The sequence below is a fragment of the Ornithorhynchus anatinus genome, chromosome 1, assembly GCF_004115215.2.
Source record: "Ornithorhynchus anatinus isolate Pmale09 chromosome 1, mOrnAna1.pri.v4, whole genome shotgun sequence".
NCBI classification, from domain to species: domain Eukaryota; kingdom Metazoa; phylum Chordata; class Mammalia; order Monotremata; family Ornithorhynchidae; genus Ornithorhynchus; species Ornithorhynchus anatinus.
Window position 1 is genome coordinate 54,544,991 of NC_041728.1, and position 14,836 is coordinate 54,559,826.

A 14,836-nucleotide genomic window follows, 5' to 3' on the forward strand; every position below is an offset into this window, starting at 1 on the left:
CTCTTTGGAATGGCAAATATTGACTTAAGGGTGGTGGTCCCATTTGGTTTAGGGAAGTTAATCAGTAATAAGTCAAATTTGCACGCATGGCCCCTGAAACATCTTTTCTGCTAAGCATGCTATGAATTGATAGAAAGAAAATCACGACCTTAGCCTTAAATAAACCCAATCCAACTGACTGCTGATGCTATCGATGTTGTCCTTGGTCCCCAGAGCATTTGGTGTGCATGTGGACCTGCAGGCTAAATTCTTGACTAGCCTGAGGATCTCATAGGAGATCTGGCCTAAGTGTTCCTCCTGTCACTTACCTGTGATTACTGGTATCTTCACAACAGATGGTTGATCGAAGGAATGCGTGGATGAATGTTTCTGAGCCCTTCTTGTCCAAGATATCAGGCCAATCTTCTCTACCCCAAGTTCATCCTTGCATGCTTTAACTCTGCATTCTCTTCTGCCAGGCAGTTATTTCTCCATCCTTATTAACTCCCATGCCCATTGCCCTCGCCAGTTTTTCCAGACATTTAGCACCCTCCTCAAAACCCCTGCACCTCCCTCCCACCTCCTCCATCTCTTGCCCTTAATGACCTGGACATAAACTTTACTGAGAATATTGAAGCCATCAGGAATGATTTCCCTGCTTCTCTCCAGTCCCCTCCCTCCTCCGGCCCCTTCTTCATCTCTCCCATCTTTCCCAGCAGTATCTACAAATGAGATCTCCTGACTGTCTCTAAAAATCCAGGCCGTCCACCTGCACTTGCAACTTCATCCTTTCGCACCTTAACAAAACACTTGCCTTTCCTTCTTCCCTCCCTGACAGTCGTCTTCAACAGTCTGCCTCAAAGCTTTTTTGAAAGCTCAGCTCCTCCAAAAGGCCTTCCCTGACTAAACCCACATTTCCTTTTCTCCCACTCCCTTCTGTGTCACCCTGATTTACTCCCTTTGTTCATCCTCCATTTCAGTTCCTCAGCACTTCTATACATATCTCTAATTTATTTATATTAATATCTGTCTTCCTGCCTCTAGACTGTAAACTTTTTCTGGGTGGGAAATATGTTTGTTTACTGTTGTATTGTAGTCTCCCAAGCACTTAGTACAGTGTTCTGCACAAAGTAAGTACTCAATAAATATGATTGAATGAATGAATGAATACAAGGTTGTCAGGCTGGAAAAAGTCCCTGCCCCCCAAAGGGCTCACAATTTTAATCCCCATTTTAAACATGAGGTAACTGAGGCTCAGAGAAGTGAAATGACTTGTCCAAGGTCACACAGCAGACCAGTGGTGCAGCCAGAACTGGAACCCAGGTCCTTCTGATCTGCAGGCCGGTGTGCTATCCACCAGACCATGCTGCTTCTCCCTTAGTCCTGGCTCTGCCACTTTTCTGCCGTGTGACCTTGGGAGAGTCATTTAACTTCTCTGAGCCTCAGTTCCCTCATCTGTAAAATGGGGATGAAGACTGTGAGCCCTATGTCTCACAGGGACTGTGTCCAACCCGATTATCTTGTAGCTGCCCCAGTGCTTAGAACAGTGGCTGGCATATAGCAAGTGCTTAACAAATACTACAGTTATGATTATTATTACCCCAAGACCAATGAACTTGTCAAGTGGGATGGGTCAGTGCTTGGTAATCCAAAGCTTTGCATCGGACTCCCGGGTGGGCTCTGTGATGGGACCGTCCGAGAGACAGGTGCCATCAAGAGGCCATCTCCTAATCAACATAGCACATCGTCATTCATTCATTCATTCATTCATTCGTATTTATTGAATGCTTAATTTGTGCAGAACACTGTACTAAGCGCTTGGAAAGTACAATATGGCAACAGAGAGAGACAATCCCAACCCAACAACGGATGCACAGTCTAGAAGGAGGAAACATACCACAAAACAAAACAAAACAAGTAGTCAGACATCAGTACCATAAAAATAGATAAAATATAATCATAGATGTATACATATAATTAATAAAATAGAGTAATAAATATGTACAAATATACACAAGTGCTGTGGGGAGGGGAAGGGGATAGGGCAGAGGGAGGGAGTAGGGGCAGTGGGGAGGGGAGAAGGAGCAGCGGGTAAGAGAGGTCTCAATCTGGAAATAATAATAATAATGTTGGTATTTGTTAAGTGCTTACTATATGCAGAGCACTGTTCTAAGTACTGGGGGAGATAAAGGGTAATCAGGTTGTCCCACTTGAGGCTCACAGTTAATCCCCATTTTACAGATGAGGTAACTGAGACACAGAGAGGTGAAGTGACTTGCCCACAGTCACACAGATGACAAGTGGCAGAGCCGGGAGTCAAACCCATGACCTCTGACTCCGAAGCACAGGGTCTTTCCACTGAGCTACGCTGCTTCTCCTCCTTGGGAAGCCACGCTGCTTCCCCTCCTTGGGAAGGCCTCCTGAAGGAGGTGACCCCTCACCAGAACTTTGAAGAGAAGAAGAGAGTTTGGTGGATGTGAGGAGGGAGGACATCCCAGGTCAGTGGTAGGACGTGGGCCGGGGTGGACGGCAGGGCAGACGAGAACAAGGCACAGTGAGAAGGTTAGCAGCAAAGGACCATAGTGTGTGGGGTGGGCTGTAGACAGTGAGAAGGGAAGTGAGGTAGGAGGGGGCGAGATGATGGAGAGTTCTGAAGCCACACTGAAACTGATGAAGGTTCGGGTGGAATGGACAGCAGCAGACTCCCTGCCTTATCAACCCCACTGCGGAGCGCTTCACCTCTCTCTGCAACATGGGGGTCACACTCTTGACCGAGAGTGCTGTTTGCTATGAGAGGCTGTGGCCTGGTGAACACGTCAGCAGATGGGCTTGGGAAGCTGACTGTTTCACAACTGCTGCACTGAGCTTCCTCAGAGGATTGAACAATCCGGAGAGGAGTTGGTTGTGTCCTCCCCCCTCGCAAGAGCCAGAGAGCCCAATGGACAATCGCCACATGAGCTCTCTCCCTGCCCTAGTGGTTTACAGGGACACCTGTACTTGGGGTGGGGAGGACCCACCTCCTCTGCCTACGCGGGGTCAAGGTTAGACGTTGACCAAATCCCATTCCTCACATTTCAAGGAAAAGATTGCTAGCTTCCAGTCGAATCCAATCCTCCCGCTCAGGTTTGATGATGGTACTTTGGGGGGAAATAGCGGGAAGGTGGAGTAGGGGCTAGACTGGGGAGGTCTCCTTCCAAAATTTCACCAGCAATGGGGGTGACCCATGGACAACATTGCAGAACACTGGCCCAGCCCAGGGGAATCTAAGAAGGTTCAGAATTTTTGAGCTTCATCTCTTGATCAACATCAAAGCCAGAGAGATGAGAGTGCTGATGGCAATGGCCTCACCAACTCTTAGATGGAGCAGAGGGTGGGACTTGGCATCGCCCAACCAATCTGCATGGTCCTTCTCTGGCCTCCTGCCCACTGAGTCGGCAGCTAGGGTTGGTGTGGGATGGACATCCTGGATGGCCAGGTTACCAAAATGATGGGCTTCTCCTCAGCACCATTGTCCTGCCACTAGGTGACTGAGTCTCCCGTCATGGGTCTGCTCACTTGTCCAGGCCCTGTGGGTTTGGGAGGCCAGATGACCGGGAAATGACCTTCTGGATGATGATGAAGTGAGGAGGGGTGAGACCCTGGATGGAATTCAGGGGCTACTGTAGGGATAGTTTTGTATGGCTGAGGACAGAAGGGTGGGATTCCTCTAACTGTGAAGATGACCCCCATGCATGCCGTGGTTCTGTTTTCTGTTGACCAGCACCCGTGGGACTATTTTTCCTTCCCCATCTGTCTCCTTCCTCCATCCAGTCTGGCATCTTTGAATGATCCGGCCTATTTTCTCCAAGGAGAAGGATGTGGAAGAAGTGACGGTTGCTACTTTCACTCCCTGCAGCTACTCTCTCTCCCACCATCCTCCTTCCCCCCAACCATGCCAGATTTTTTCATGGGCTCTAACCCAAGGTAGAACCCAGAGGGAGAGGGATTGTTAGGGCTAGAAGAGGTGACCCCCATGGGTGGACCCAGAGGACCCAGGTCTATCCTCCAGCCCACGGTACTGCAGTTTTGGTTTTGGGCCAGCTTTCACCCTTTTCCTGTCCAGTGGGTTTTTCTAGCCCTTGGGTTGGCATTCCTAGGCTTTGGCCTCCTGCACCTCCCTTCCCTGCCTGGCAGTATCCTGTGAGAGGGAGTGGATGCCCTCTCTCATTTCATAGAGAATACCCTCTGTCATAGAGAAGCAGCATGGCTCAGTGGAAAGAGCCTGGGCTTGGGAGTCAGAGGTCATGGGTTCAAATCCTGAATGTGCCACTTGTCAGCTGTGTGACTGTGGGCAAGCCACTTAGCTTCTCTGTGCCTCCGTTAACTCATCTGTAAAATGGGGATTAACTGTGGGCCTCACGTGGGACAACCTGATTACTCTGTATCTACCCCAGTGCTTAGAACAGTACTCTGCATATAGTAAGCGCTTAACAAATACCAACATTATTATTATTATTCTCCCCGATGCTGTTGAGCATCTCTCTCATCCCTGTGAGATGTCAGATAGAAAGCCAAGCCCATGGCAGTCATTTTGTGGATTACCCAAAATGACTGTGTTTCACAGAACAGATTTTCCTCAAGGGACAAGATCTCCTTCCCTCTGGTGTTGAAAGTCAACCACTGACAGTATGTGAATGAGTGAATCTGATGAGATTTTGTTTTCTTTCTATTTTTTTAATTCTGATTGAAATCTGGCCTATGTCCCACACCTCCTTCCCTCCCTCCCATATGTGGAAAACCCATGGGACCTAAATGACTGTTTGGCTCCAATGTTCATACACCATACAGCGGAACACAGTCTGGCAGAGGGGTCTGGGGTGGAATCTCTGCCAATTCCAGAAAACCTTGGGGTGGAGACGATTCTGTCGGGGTTCATGTCCCTGGTCACACTTCGGTGGGGTTCAGAACTTTTCCCAAGAAGAGGGTGCTCCAGGTGAAGTCTTCAAATATGAGGACCAAGAAGGGCCTGTTGAACGTGACGCTGGGAGGCAACATCACCGGCATTATCTCCATTCCTGTGGCACCTGCCGCCTCAGTGCCCTTCTCATCGACGTGCAGGACGGCCTTGTGGACGACCTATGGGGACCGAACAGGCCAGTAGTTTTGGGAGAGGAGGCGCCTTTCTGGGCTCAATGTGTTAGCGAATTCCTCCACTGAGGCACAAGGGGATGTGCATGCCGCAGAAGGGATGGATGAGCACCACTCACTTCTGAGAGTTGCTCTCAACCCATTCCTGGCAAAGGAGGAATGTTACTCATGGGGAGATGGGAGCCAATGCAGCTCCGGCCCACCACTCCCCCTTTAGTCTTGGGTGGGTAGACGGCTCGTGGCCTTATCCGGGAGGCAGTGAACTTCCAACTAATCTCTCATTCAACCCACACATTCGATCCGTCACGAGATCTCATCCGTTCTACCTCTACATCATCTTTAGAGCCCCCCCTTTCCCTCCATCCACACCGCTCCCGTGACAATCAGAACACTCATCATTTCTCATCCAGACCACTGAATCTTGTCTCCCACCTCCTGTCTCTGCCCTTTCCACCTACATCACTGGGTTGCCCAAATCATTTTTCTGGAAAAAAAAAAAGGTTCAGTCCATATCTCCCTAGTCCTTGAGATTCTCTGATGCTAGCCCATCCATCCGGATGCTTGAAAGGTCTCACTCAATTGACTCACCCCATCTTCCTTTACCTTTCTGTTCTCCCACAACCCATCCTGCCTTCTCCACTCTTCTGACATCAGCCTACTCATCATATCTCCATCTCATCCACTCACAATCTCCCTCAGACCAGGAACTTTCTTCTCATTCTTGTTCAACAGACCGCCACTCTCCACCCCTTCAAAGCCCTCCTAAAATCACATCTCCTCCCAGAGGCCATCCCAGACTAAACTCTCATTTCCCCCATTTGCCCTCCTCTCCTCACAGTCTACATGCTTAGCTGCATTTCCTTCAAGAACTTGGCAGTATCATTCTGTCACAACTCTGTTGACATAATCCTTCTTCACAGGGAGCTTACAGTCTACAGGGGAAGACTAATTTATTTTAACGCCTGATAGAGGAGTTGGAGAGAAGCAGCGTGGCGCAGTGGAAAGAGCACGGGCTTTGGAGTCAGGGCTCATGAGTTCGAATCCCAGCTCTGCCACTTGTCGGCTGTGTGACTGTGGGCAAGTCACTTAACTTCTCTGTGCCTCAGTTCCCTCATCTGTAAAATGGGGATTAAGACTGTGAGCCCCACGTGGGACAACCTGATTCCCCTATGTCTACCCCAGCGCTTAGAACAGTGCTCGGCACATAGTAAGCGCTTAACAAATACCAACATTATTATTATTATTATTATAGTCACCCCAGTTCCATGGCTCTTATATCCATATGCTTGTACTTTGCAAAACATTCAGTCCAGTGCTCTGTACACAGTAAGCCCTTAATCGATGCCATCAATCGATTTAGACATTTAAATAGAGGGCTGATGGGGAAAGGCACTGGACTTTGATTGAGTCGACAACTCATTTGGGTTATGCAGGGGAATTTGGATGTGGGAATTTGGTTTTGGAATTCCAGAGGACAGCCAGCTCCGCTCTTTCCAGGCAACTCATCGGGAGGGTATGAGAACCTATAGAATGACAATCCCTACAGATCTCTGGAAGTCTGTCCCTTCATGCAGAAAAGCACAAATGCATGGAAGAGCACTCGGAACAATTCACCCCAGATCCATTCAGGCCGGTGAGTGGCCCAGTGGATCAACTATGACAGAGAGATAGCCAAGAGTCTATCTGGCAGTCACATATGGGCCACATCATGCAGCCATTATGCTGTAAGGTGCCCCGGTTTGAAGGGGTCTGTTTCCTTTTGGATACCGGTAGTCCAAATCTATTATTTGGCTCCAAATTCAACTAGGATAGAGGGGTGGGTGAAGCCAGGGAGTTAAATTTTGGCCCTTAGTCCAACCTGACTCTGAGTGGTGTCTCCCCAGTCATTTCCGGCCAATTCCTCAAAAGTTCCCAAAGCCTTGGAGCAGGTCAATGCACCAACTCTCATTGTCAGATGTGTTTGGGAGAGAGTGATGCATCTGCCTCCCACATCTGGGTGGGACCCATCTAAAGGCAGAAACTCTGGGGGAATTTTTCGAAAACATTATTGCACTCTAGGTTGTGGATACCAGTTGGGGTGACCCAGGCCATTTAGGGAGTGGAGGACCTTGAGGAGAGGGCACCCCATCAAGCTTTATTCCCTCTGGATGCCTCTCACAAAGTTGTCTCTGGGCTATGACTCGGGACAGTCCAGACTCACCTTGGATAACACCAGCTTCTCCTCAGAGAGACCGGACAGGTCCACCCGATCACTAAACAGGTCCCGGACACCCATCTTGTTCAGCACGGGACGGAGCTCATAGGTACCCGAGATGGAAAACTTGGGCAGGTACACCTCTAATTGGCTGCTCAGAAAGAAATCAAATTTGAGAAGTAAGGTTGGAGTTGAATTGAACTTCAGTCTCTGTCTGCCCCAGAGTGGTGAAAGCTGCGCTCCCTCAGGTCCTCAGAGGAATGGAAATCACCTGCTGAGATCTAAGCCTCTCACCAAATTTGATTCAGAGTCATCATCATCTCGAGAGGGTGAGATCTCAACACTCCACAGTCTTCCCTGGGGCCCTGTGTGGATTCTGGGCCTGGATATCATGAGAACCACTGCCCCTCATCTTTCTCTCAGCTTGGATAACCCTCTTGGCCAAAGAAGGAGTTTGGCATCCTGACCTGGAGAGCGCCGTGAAGGGTGGCATTCTCTAGGACTCCGGTTTGCTCTGTTTTGTTGGTCTCAAAGCAAAGCAGATTGCTCTTGGGTCTGTCCCTCTAAAGCTATCTCAAGCAGGCACAAAACTGTGGTTCACTGAAAGTGTGTGGCGCTGGGAAATTTTGGAAGCCACCCTAACCCAACGAGCCCCTTAGTCCCAGAGCCAAGTGTCTGCATATGCCTGGGGGTGAATGAGGGAGACACACTGCTCCCTCTCCACCTCGTGCCCATCCCTTCATGCCTTGTGCCCATCAGACTCAGTGGGATTTCCTCAGACTGCCAGGTTGGCCTCTGGACCCACTTCTCCTCTGAGAGACCATGTGGGTGTTGGCATGGAGCCACCTCTGCCTTAGGGGTTCGACTCCCTGAATCCAGTCCCTGGCTCAACAGCAGCGGAGGAGGAGCTTGTCCTATGGCACGAGACAGTACTACCATGAGGAGACAAGACCAGGTCTCCACAAGCATGGTGGAGGGGAGGGATTCACTCATGGGGGCCTTCTGACTCATCTGACACCTCAGCGCCGCCCCCACCCCCAACCCTACTCACCCGATCAGTGTGGTGCCCAGACCCAGGAAAGTAGGGAAGTCACCTTTCATCAAAGGAAGATGACCATCTCATCATGGTGTCTATACTCAGGCCTGCCTCCACCTCCTCCATCTTCCCTTCATCGGGGAGGACAAACAAGGCAGTGACATTCCCCTTGTATTCCATTTGCACAACGACACAGGGGAGCTGGTCATCAAACAGGTGCTTGAAGGTGGCGAATTGGAACATCATCGGGACTTTCACAGTTAAGTTCTCCGCAATGTGAAACGTGTCTTCAGTGGTACGTTTCAAATCAAAAGGTTTGATCCATTCCCCTTTGGATGTGGAAACAGAGAGAGGGTGGTTGGGAATCAACCAGGAAAGTTAATGACCCCTAGATTCACCATGGCCCGGGGTGGAGTCTGGGTCTGGAAGCTTAAGTTTGGGGCTGTGGAGGATGATCCCCTCATTCCTCCATTTCCCTGCCCTGGAGTCCAGAGGGGCCAGAGACCACCAAGACAACACCCCAAGATCCTGTGGACACAAACTGAGCCCCAAGAATGAGAGGCCAGACCCATCCCCAAGGGAGTTGGAATGGCGGGATCACCTGGTTTCACTCCGGACCCCCAGCTGTTCATGACACTCCTGCAGTCTCACACCAAGAAAAAATTCCTCCCCTCTGCTGTACAGGTCAGCCCGGGGGAACTCAGGCCTGAGATTTATCCAAGGAATTGCATGCAGGCCTTGATAGATCAGGCCCGTCAGAATGTCCTCAACCTGATGTGCCGGGTGTAATAATAACAATGATCATGGTATTTGTTAAGCACTTACTATATGCCAAGCACTGTTCTAAGAGTTGGCATAGATACAAGGTTATCAAGTTGTCCCACGTGGGGCTCACAGACTTAATCTCCTTTTTACAGATAAGGTAACTGAGGCACAGAGAAATTATATGACTTGCCCAAAGTTACCCAGGTGTCAAGTGAAGGAGCCAGGATTAGAATCCATGACCTCTGATTCTCAAGCCCATACTCCTTCCACCAAGCCATGCTACTTGCTTAGTCAAAGAAGGTAGGGAGGGACGGCTACCCCGACCAAAATCCCACACCATATGGCACCGGCTGGAATCAGTTGACTGAAATTCTGGTGCCTGCATCTTTCCCCTGACCCCGTCTGATGGAAGAACCAGGATCTCTTCCGCATGGGACTCTGGGTTCACAGAGAGGGGCTGTGGAAGGTGTAGATCCTGAATGGGTAAATGAATGAAATTGGCAGCTAGAGTCTGATGTGCAGTTGGGCCTGGTCCTGAAGGTTGAGCCAGCCCCACTCTGCAAAGACCTCAGATGTCAGACCTGGAAGGCAGTCCGTGTGGGTGTCTGCCTTCCCGGTGTGAATTGACCACCACTGCCCCAGATGACTCACTCAGGACCGAGGCCCAAGAAAATGGAAGGATCAGTTTGCTTTCCACCAGTCCAAGGGCAGAAGTGGACCTCACACCCAAGAGGGACGGGAGACTGCACCCCTGCATCTCAATCTCAACATTCCCATAGATAGGACCCCTCAGGCAACTTCCTAGATGGGGCGTGGGAGGAGTGTAGCCAGAGACTACCCGTGGGCCCCCTAGACTGAGGAGTGTACCCAGAGACTACCTGTGGGATTTTTAGACTGAGGGGTCTCACCTAGAAAGTGAATGTAGCTGATGAGGATCATTATGGATCGCTCGTCGAGCTGCTTAAACAGTTCGGGGATATTCCCATGAGTCTGATTTGCCACGTATTCATTGATCTGCTTCCTGACCCCTTCCAGGTCTCCAAAGTTGACCGGGTGTGCTTCTGCTTCATAATACTTTGTGGCATCTGTCACAAACAACTCGAGGATCTTGATCTTCTCGTCGACAAACAGGGCACTTCCCAAGTCCAGGGCGGCATCGGAGGCTTTGAGCCGACGCCTGAGGTGATGGAACCCCTCGTGGATGGCCTCGGCCCGGCCCACCGTGGTGTTGAATCTGAACCCTTCCAGGATCTGAGCAAGGGTGGCGTTTTTGGCCCCCAGAGACAGCAGGGCAAAAGCAATTGAGATGGATACCGGAGAGACAAAGACATTCTTTCCTGGCTCCAGGGCCTTCAGATGCTTGAAGAGGGTGAGTGCGAAGTCTGTGTTGGAAAGTGCCAGGTCCCGGTCTTCCAAGGTAGAGGAGCCTGAGTGTGGGCCATCCATGGGGCTGACTGGGAGGTCACCAACGACGATCCCAAAGAAGGTGACTGCCAGAAGGCTCTGGCAGAGAGAACGCCACATCTTCCTTCTCAGTGGGCGGGGGGTGAAGGCTGCAACAGAGAGGACAAAGACAGAGGTCAGAGGGTGAGACCAGCCCAAAGTCTCCATTCAGCTTCCAAAGGGTCCCCTTTCTACTGGGGCTCGACGGTCCCATGACAAACCTGGAACCTCTACCAACGGCATGAACTGAAGGGATCCCAGAATTGCCTGGGGGTCTGGAAGTGAAGGAGAATGAGTTCTGGGCCAGGGGAGTGGCATGGGTATGGGGTTGGCATCCCAGACTTCTGAAAAGGCAGAAGCCAAGCTTGATGATCATCCTAGCTGTTCCCCTCAAGGCTCAGCTACTCAAGGGCCAATTGACTGCAGACATGTCCAGCCTACTGATCGACAGTCTCACCTGGCAAGCCCTAAACCAAGTGCCCAAGTGCAAAGTGCAATAGAATTGGGCAGACCCGAACCCCACCCATGAAGAGGTGAGAGTCCAGAAGAGTGCGGGGGAGCATGACTGAGGCATCTGTTTCTGGCAGTTTGGACGGGCGCACTCAGAAAACTTTCTGAGATGCCACGGCATCTTGGGCCATGTGAGGGGGTCCTCGGCTGCCAGTGAATATTTCCAGAAGACCACCGCTCCCTATGAAAGGCAAACCATAGCCTCTGTCTGCTTCTGGCTGCCCCTCCCTGGGACTCAGCCTCACTGCAAGCTAGAAGCATCCACTAGCCCATCCGATAGATTGGGCTTTTGCTGGGCGGTTGGAGAGGAGGTGAGTTTCAACGTGGGAAGTGGTGTTCCAGCTTCACGGGATGGAAGCATCAGCCGGAGAAACACTTAGAGTCTAGATGGAGTGCTTTGGTCTCATCTCCTAGGGTGATCCCCAGAAACCTCTCGGGGTTCTGACTGGGTCCCATTGATAAGAGCAGTCAGTCTGCAGGCCCGTCCTCAGAAATCGCTTGGTCTGGGTCAACCGAGTGCCTATGAGGGGAAAATCTTGGCATAGATTCCCATTACAGGGACCGTTCCCCATCAGGCTTTTGGAAAACCCGCCTGGTCTATGGAGGTCATCACTGTTAAGTCTGGTGTCTGACCATGAGGAGAAAGACCCCCGGGGAGATCTCCTCTCAGGGCTGGGAAGATATGACCTATCCAGATTCACCATGGGAGGAAGAATCAGGTGGCACCTTTCCAGGATCTACACACTGGTGTTGGGCTTGGAGAATGCTATCTTTCTAAAACCTTGTGATCATCTGGGCAGGTGATCATGAGGGAGACATTTGCGGAGGAGGCCCGGGAGTCCATCAGACTTCCCCCCCTCATCTGCCCCCCACCACCCTAGAATAATGATGAAATTCATTTATGGGGAAGACAAGCCTCAGTGTCATGGCTTGGGGACATGTCCCTCCTCCCCATATGTATTGCCCTCACTCACTTTGTCCTGCCCGGAGTCTCCACGCTGGGACGAGGGGAGGAGAGGACTCAGATATGTCAGAGAGGAGACTCGAGTAGGGGTTGGCAGCACCATTGGCTGCCCCTCTAAGCCGACCCACTCCAGCTCCTCCCACCCACCCTCAGGAGTACATGAGGGCATCTCATGGCCATTTGACAGATGAGGTTGCTGGGCCCCAGGGGGGCTGGGTGACCTGCCAGAGATCCCCCTGCCTTGGGGCGATGGGGCCATGCTCTCCCTGACTCCTGGGCTGGACCACCCCACTCCTGCCACAGGCACTTAGGCACTTGGGGCAGCTGTCTTGCCCAATGGACCATGAACGTGCGAGAAATCTCCACTGGTTGCCTATCAACCTTCATATGAAGCAAAAGCTCCTCACTATTGGCTTCAAAGGTCTTCATCACCTAGTGCCCTCCTACCTTACCTCCCTTCTCACCTTCTGCAGCCCAGCCTACACAGTCTGATCCTCTGCCACTAACCTCCTCACTGTGCCTCATTCTTGCCTGTCCCACCGTCGACCCCTGGCCCATGTCCTACATCTTGCCTGGAATGCTCTCCCTCCTCACATCCACCAAACTAGTTCACTTCCCTGCTTCAAAGTCCTACTGAGGACTCACCTCCTCCAGGAGGCCTTCCCAGATTGAGTCCCAGATTGAGCCCCCTTTTCCTCTGGTCCTATTCCCCTACCTATCATCCCTACTGTCTCCATCTCCCCTACCCCCCTCCCCACTCCACAGCACTTGTGTATATATGTACATATTTATTATTCTATTTATTTTATTAATGATGCATATGTATCTATAATTCTATTTATTTATTTTGTTGCTATTAATGCCTATCTACTTGTTTTGTCTTGTTATCTGTCTCCCCCCTTATAGACTGTGAGCCCATTGTTAGGTAGGGATTGTCTTTCTCTGTTGCCAAATTATACTTTCCAAGCACTTAGTATAGTGCTCTGCACACAGTAAGTGCTCAATAAATATGATTGAATGAATGAATGAATGAGAAAGATGGGAAAGGGTAAATCCGGGTAGGAGCAAAGGTGGGAATGGATCCAAAGAGCCCCAAAGACAGGGGCTATAGAAATTACAGAGGCCGTGGCATCCTGTCAATCAGTCACTGGCTCCAGAAAGGTGGCCATGTCAAGGCATGGCTGAGAGCATACAGCAACAAATGTATCACTCCTCCTCACCCTCAAGATCAAACATACCTTACTGGACTGAGGCACCTCGTATCAGGCTCACCTATTCTGGGGGATCAGACACGTCGTAGGGTAGGGCCAGACTGGTCGGAGGCAACTTCGGCCTTTGGTGGCGAAGAGCTGGACTCGCTGTGTGAGACGTGGATCCCACTGTGTTCCGAGCGCTAGTGGCAATCCTTTATCTATTTATCCCGCTATCTCGTGAAGACAGTGGACATCTCTGTAAATATTAACTAGCAGTATGTGGAATTGACAGACTCTGGGGTTACAGCCAGACCAAAAGTCAGACGATTCAAGGTCGCCACTGCCGAGGTCTGGGGATGTCCGCAGAGACCCCGTTGGGAAGCTAGGGCAGAGGATCCCAGATGCGCACAGGAAGACTGGGCACGTGACTCGAGAGATACATTCCCCTGGATGTAGGTGGCAGGGAAAGAGACCCCAGTGCAGTGGGCCGGATGGCGGACTATATGCCCGGAGGCAGATGAATCATGAGAGTCACAGCACACTCCCCACTCATTCAGTTGTATATATTGAGCACTTATTTGTGTAGAGCACTGTATTAAGTGCTTGGGAGAATACAATATAAGAATAAACAGACACAATCCCTGCCCAGAATGAGCTTAAAGTCTAGAGGGGGAGACAGACATTGATATGAATAAATAAAATACAGATATTTACATAACTTCTGAGGGGCTGGGAGGGGAGATGAATGAAGGGAGAAAGACAAGGTGACGTAGAAGGGAGTGGGAGAAAAGGAAAGGAGGGCTTAGTTAGGGAAGGCCTCTTGGAGGAGATGTGCCTTCAATAAGGCTTTGAAGGTGGAGAGAGTAATTGTCTGTCGGATTTGAGGAGGGAAGGCATTGCAGGACAGAGGCAGGATGTGGGCGAGGAGTCAGAGATGAGATAGATGAGACCAAGATACAGTGATAAGGTTAGTATTAGAAGAGTGAAGTGTGAGGGCTGGGTTGTAGTAGGAGAGTAGTAAGGTGAGGTAGAAGGGGGCAAGTTAATGCGGGCTTTAAAGCCAGTGGCGAGGAGCTTTTATTTGATAAAGAGGTGGATGGGCAACCACTGGAGTTTCTTGAGGAGTGGGGAAACATGTCCTGAATGTTTTTGCAGAAAAATGATCTGGTCAGCAGAGTGAAGTATGGACAGGTGTGAGGAAAGACAGGAGGCAGAGAGGTCAGCGAGGAGACTGAGAGAATGATCACTATGAGAGAAAATAAATGCTTGAATTAACATGGTAGGAGTTTAGATGAAGAGGAAAGGGTGGATATTAGCAATGTTGTGAAGGTGGAACTGACAGGATTTAGTGATGGATTGAATATGTGGGTTGAATGAAAGAGAGGAGTCAGAGATAGCGTCAAGATTTTGGACTTGTGAGACAGGAATGGTGGTGATGTCATCTACAGTGATGGGAAAGTGAAAGGGAGGATAGGGTTTGGGTATGAAGATAAGAAGTTCTGTTTTGGACATTTTAAGTTTGGACAACCAAGTATAGAGATGTCTTGAAGGCAGGAGGAAATGTGAGACTGCAGAGAAGGAGAGAGCTCAGCGCTGGAGATGTAGATTTGAGTATCATCCACATA

General features: G+C 50.3%; 1 protein-coding gene across 2 annotated transcripts; it reads right to left on the bottom strand.

Annotated features, from left to right (window-relative positions):
* Nucleotides 1-4,671: 4,671 nt before the first annotated feature.
* Nucleotides 4,672-13,422, bottom strand: LOC100085004 (corticosteroid-binding globulin-like). Of its 2 annotated transcripts, none has more exons than XM_029076669.2 (5): nucleotides 13,291-13,422; nucleotides 10,010-10,654; nucleotides 8,395-8,665; nucleotides 7,307-7,451; nucleotides 4,672-5,094 (listed from the first exon to the last, which is right to left on the bottom strand). In XM_029076669.2, the coding sequence occupies exons 2-5, from the start codon at nucleotides 10,623-10,625 to the stop codon at nucleotides 4,903-4,905; spliced, it is 1,224 nt and encodes a 407-aa protein (XP_028932502.1). In that variant the 5' UTR covers nucleotides 10,626-10,654; nucleotides 13,291-13,422; the 3' UTR covers nucleotides 4,672-4,902. The 2 variants fall into 2 exon arrangements, with proteins under 2 accessions (XP_028932502.1, XP_007658290.2); XM_007660100.3 differs by having other exon boundaries at nucleotides 13,257-13,421.
* Between the last annotated feature and the right edge of the window lie 1,414 nt (nucleotides 13,423-14,836).

What these genes read in the sequence shown, in the direction of transcription:
- LOC100085004 (XM_029076669.2), bottom strand. Translation starts at nt 10,625, where the DNA reads ATGTGGCGTTCTCTCTGCCAGAGCCTTCTGGCAGTCACCTTCTTTGGG. An exon ending in CAGCTACATTCACTTTCTAG is followed by an intron (nt 8,666 to 10,009) that starts GTGAGACCCCTC and finishes CCACATCCAAAG; the next exon opens with GGGAATGGATCAAACCTTTT. An exon ending in TCATCTTCCTTTGATGAAAG is followed by an intron (nt 7,452 to 8,394) that starts GTGACTTCCCTA and finishes CTTTCTGAGCAG; the next exon opens with CCAATTAGAGGTGTACCTGC.